We start from the raw sequence: 5,446 nt of genomic DNA on the forward strand, positions 1-5,446 counted from the left end.
TAGGGTGGAGAAAGTGCAGAGCACATTGGGGAAGAAGAAAATTGTCCCTGGATTTGGATAGGAGGAGGAAGAAGAACGTGAGGCGTTGGATTTGCATGGAACAGTTGGGAAAGGCGGATAGCAAATCGACTTCAGTAAAAACAATTTACTAACCAAGGTGTTTTTCATTGGGGGTTCTCTCATTTTTTCAAGCAATTTTGCTTTCTCGGACTTAGAAATGCATTGTTGGAGTCCTAATTTCCTAGATGATGGGCTGCATTGCTGCAAGATCTGAGCTTTTGCAGGGGCAAATGGCAAATGCATGCAATGCAGTTAACAAACTGGTGTGTAACTGGAATCATGTTTATATGTTGTAATGTACAACAGTTTAGCTAAATGACAGTCGATTGAATTTTAAATTTGGGTCAATCAATTTGAATGGTTCGCCGGAGTGAGCCGGAGGGAAAGAAGGGGCTCGCCGGAGGGCAACCCCGGTGGGGTGGCGGTGGGGCTTCACCGGAGAAAAAAAACTAGAGCGGGCGGGGCTAGAGGGATGGTCGGGGGCGGCGACAAGATCGGCAGTGGGGGTGATTTAGGGGAGGGCGGGGTGGCGAGGCGGTTGCGGGCAGCGGGGGCCGGCGGTTAGGCCGGCGGCCCGTGCGGCGGTCTGGGAAGAAGAAGAGTTGTGGTAGTGGAAGAAGAAGGGCCAGACGCTGTATGATCTTCATCCAACGGTCCAGAACGGTCGACTGACCCAAATTTAAAAAAACCAATGGACTGACATGTAGCTGCACCCAATGTACAATACATACGGCATTAACCGATCGAACAGCATTATGTATGCATAAGGTGGATTCTCATATTGTGATCACATGTAGTGTACGTAGTACTGTAGTATAACTCTGTAACTGCAAGCTAGTACTCCATGCGCATCAGCCATGCATTTGTATGGGGCTGTCTAGCTCAGAGCCAGAGGGCGCCGGCCTGGCGTAGGAGCGGCACGAGCTGGCCGCCGAGGTGCAGCGCCATGACCTTGTCGGTGGGGCCGACGAGCGCACCACCGATGAAGACGGCCGGCACGGGCGGGCTCCGGCCGACCATGCCAGCGAGCGCCCTCTCAACGTCCTTCCCGCGGGGGTCTTTGTCCAGCTCGTGCACCGTCCAGCTGACGCCCATCTCCTGGAAGAGCGTCTTCACCACGTGGCACATGCAGCAGTTGCTCATCCCGAAGATCACCACCGCGCGCTCCGACGCCAGCCTCCTCACCCTCTCCGCCATTGCTGGTAGCTCTCTCCTTCTCTCGATCTCGATTGATTGATCTTAACTAGCTCCCTTCACTTGGGTAGCCAGCGATGCTTTTGTTTGTGACGGTGATGATCTGATCTGAAACGGTGCTAGCTATTTATAGATGACTGGGGCAAGTGGACCGTTAGAGTGATGGGGTGATCTGTGATATCACGTTGTGCGTGGCTAATCGCGGAAGAATAGGTGTTCTCTATGTAGAGATTCTGCCACTTTTATGATCTTTGCTTTTTGGGAGGGGCAAAATCTCACGGTTACCTATATTATTTGATTCAGTAAACTTTGTACGATGAGTATGACGTACGCGATATGGTTCCTTTTTAACGGATGTTTCGAATAAGTGAAAATGGAGGTGAATTAATATTCGACTTCCTTGAATCAGGCTACCATATGTATTCTCGACGTGTTACCACAACGTCATCATGAATTTCCACGTTGATGTTGGAAGAATAAGTAGGCAACGAAATTCCAACGCCGACTAGGTGGCAGTAGGTACTCAAAGAATAAAGCGTCCCCTGATACCATGTGAATGTCGGCAGAATAAACATGCAACCAGAAGGCAGCCTGGACCTTGTAAATGCATCATTTCCACTCTGTAAGCATTAAGTACAACAAATATATATGTAATATAAGCCTTCCGAATAAAAGTAGTAGAAAAACATATTGTACATGTATACTTGATGCATCTCTTATCATCCATCAAAAGTTAACCAGAAGTATTATAGAAATTCATGACAAGTACAAATACATCAAACATAGAAAAATACATCGAGGTCTCTGAACCACCGAACTGTTGGAAATATGAGCAATTTACCAAATAATTTTATTAACAGAAATACTAGATAAAGCATGACTAATATAGTAGAAATAAAACAAGTCATGCGTTCTGACAGTGAGAAGGTCAATAGCTTCTGCATATATGCACCGTAGCCTATCATATCTAAAGCAGACAGTATAGCAAGTAGCAAATTTAAAGTAGAACCTATCATGTGTAGGACAAGAACTAGAACAAGGAACCGCGACAGAACCTTTAACAGGAAAGACAGGAACACGTACGGGACAGCAGCAGCAGAAGCGCTGGACTTGGGGTCGGTGTCCTCGCCTGCCATGTCGTCGAGGAGGTCGTGGATGTGGGGGAAGAAGTCGTCGTCGGGGAAGTAGTCGTCGGCGACCGGATCGTCCGTGATGAAGCAGCCAGTAGTCGCGCTGAGCGCTCCCCAAAAACCTTATCACCCTTCTCCCGTACATGACTCAAAAGATGCGGTTTCGGAGGCCTACTGTCCCGACCTGCGGTGCACGCCGCAAGACGGGATGGGGAAGAACGTAGCAGCAGCGCAGTGGTCGGAACTTTGTGGCGAGAGGAAGAGGAGCTTCTGTTGTGTCTCTCTGAAGAGGAGCGACCTCTCTTATATAGGCACAGGAGAAGGACGCGAAGAGGCTGCGGCAGGAGGCGAAGCAACGAAGGGAGGCGAAGCGAACAGGCAGCGGCTCATTCCCGCAACCCGCGGCGCCACGCGTCGTGACGAGGCGTGGCGTGGCGAGGCGGGCAGCGGAGGAGGAGCGCGCGTGGATATCCCTCTTGTTCTCATGCTCGTACAAGTGGGGAAAGAACCTCCCTTATAAGGAGGTCCAACTCCCGCTAAACTAGCAATGTAGGACTAAACTTTAGTAGTATCCCTTGCCTTGCACAAATGGGCTAAGTGGGCCTCTAGGATTTATTAGGAATTTCTGAAATAGTTATTGGGCTGCCCAAAATAGACTAAATTCCAACACGAACAACCACTACGGCCATCGAGTCGATGCGTTGATATTGCACTTCCATACCGGAGCCGACCTGTCCTTGTCGATAACAGCCAGGATGTCTTCGAGCACGTGCCCCTAAGGACCAACACCTCACATTCGGGGTCATAGTCGTTGAACACCTGGATCAATCTGAAGAATCTGAAACCAAATCTAGTGGTCACATATGCATGATAAGAAACCCTAACCTCGCCACCCTGAGGACCTGACAGGAATGTACGCTGGAGCTTCGTCTAATCCGTCTCAATGAATGATCTTGAGGAGGATATGAACCCAGATATGACTGACTCGATAAAGAAGTGTTGTCATCCGTCCGAGCGCCGCCCCTTTGAGAACTAAAATCCTAACCTATCTACTAGTCAGAGTTGAGACACCAGGATTCCCATTCCCGCCACAGGACGTCGGAGCAACACTCAAAGGGAAGACGAATTCACGGGCTCACCGGTGAAGATCAAGGAGAGGAAGGCTTTGCCCTACCCGCCCGGCGAGAGAGGAAAGAAAGATTTCACTAGTTGATGCGGCTATAAGTTATATCAGAAAGGAAATTTGTTATAGCAAGAAGTACATCCACTAAAACAGAACATGCATATCTAGATTAAGACGTCAGCTTTTTTTGGCTCGAAAAAAAGTCAGTTTCTTCAAAGAAAAATACAAAGAAATGTCATATATTAAAGTCGACCAACCAACCCTTACATGACCATCATTACAGAATTTAGTTACCTCAGCTAAACCTTTTGGGGAAACAAAAATTACACATAGCAAACCAAAGAGCGGTACCATGAATGGAAGGGGAAAAAAATCAACAAAACAATTAATTTGATGGCGAACTCATTATCTTCCACACACACATAAAGAAAGCAATGTTTTAAAAAAAACTAAAAGAAAGAATGCAGTGCGGACAACATGCATTCTCAAAATTTGGTTTGGTGCTTGCTCGAGCAATCATAGACTCGGTGCCCTCCAGTGTCAAACTGTCAATACGCCATCTTACGTATTTCAATAAGTGTCTCAATTTTGTACTAACTTTAATATAAAGTTGTATTAGAGAGACACTTATTTTAGAACGCTGGGAGTATTTTTCAGGCGTAGCTACTTATCTATGCGATGCCCGATGTGAACCGGCCATATCGCTGCATGCGGGTATTACGTACGTACTTGCCCGCCCGCCCGCGCGCGCAGCGGCCGGTCAATCGATTCCTGCCTAGACAGGACAATCCTACCTGACGGAGATGCTATGCGATCACGATACGATCCAGCCGACTTTCCCTCCGGCGCCGGTCGCCGGCGTATACCGATACCGGCCTGCGTGGCGGCGGCGCACGTTGGCAGGTGGAAGCCGTGGAGATAGTCGACCAGCACATGTTCTCGACGGACGGGAACCAACCGAAAGCTGAACCAAGTAGGATCCGGGTCCGAGGCCAAACGCACGCCTGCATATATTCGCGTAGTTTATCAATTACCAGTAGTATATAAATCAGATCGAATCGCGCGCACACAGGATTTCGTGTCACGTTTTCGTTTCTCGCGCACGCGGGTTTAGGCAGCTCGTATCAGATTCGATAGGTGATAGGTCGGTCCGCCGGCTCGCACTGCTGTAGCTGGTCGTGACGTCCGTCCTCGCGAGAATGAGCGGAGGCCAACTTCAACATCTGAACCGGATCCTTTAACATAACTAATAGAATGCCCGTGCGTTGCCACGGGCTTGTGAAATAGTCATAGATAGAGACAATATAACACAATCATAATTGCATAATAATTGAAGTCCACTTCATTTGGAATCAAAAGTGATAACAAAGTAGCAAATTAACAATGTATACGTATAAGTGATGATGCAATTAAAAATTTATTGCAAAGTATTGAGATCTACTTGATGCGCTTAAGAAATTCTCTCACAATATCAGGCAAGTTGTCTTTAACTTCATTCGCACGATTTTTGAGCAAGCATAATAAAAAATGCTTTCTCAATTCATACCCATTCTGCACAAGTAATATACGTAGTTAGTATGAATACTTCATGTGGAAGGTTTAAAAACATGTGTAATGCACAGTACTCACCGCACAAACCGGCTTCGCCAGGTTTTTACCGTCCCACAAAAGCATAAAATAAAAGAAAAAATAGCCTAACAAATCCTTGCAATTTTCTAAATTGTTATTGTATTAAATATGATGATAGAAAATAAATGTTTATATTCTAAATTTATTACCCGTCTACGCTCGTTGGAATACCATCAGGAGATAAACGTTGCCATTTTGATATATCGGAATGCCACCCTGGTTGCTTTATTTCCAGTGCTTCTTTGAATTTCCGCGCAAAACCTTTTAGTTTCATTAAGTGCCTCAGAATTTTCATCTCCAACAATTGTGT

The 5,446-nt window shown here is 46.8% G+C and overlaps 1 protein-coding gene across 1 annotated transcript; it reads right to left on the reverse strand.

The window, feature by feature from the left end:
* Window positions 1–834: 834 nt before the first annotated feature.
* LOC119273214 (putative glutaredoxin-C2) lies at window positions 835–1,257 on the reverse strand. The gene has a single exon (XM_037554458.1). It carries the CDS (start codon window positions 1,255–1,257, stop codon window positions 943–945), a length of 315 nt encoding a protein of 104 aa, XP_037410355.1. The 3' UTR covers window positions 835–942.
* Window positions 1,258–5,446: the final 4,189 nt, after the last annotated feature.

Source organism: Triticum dicoccoides, chromosome 3A (assembly GCF_002162155.2).
Source record: "Triticum dicoccoides isolate Atlit2015 ecotype Zavitan chromosome 3A, WEW_v2.0, whole genome shotgun sequence".
NCBI lineage: Eukaryota > Viridiplantae > Streptophyta > Magnoliopsida > Poales > Poaceae > Triticum > Triticum dicoccoides.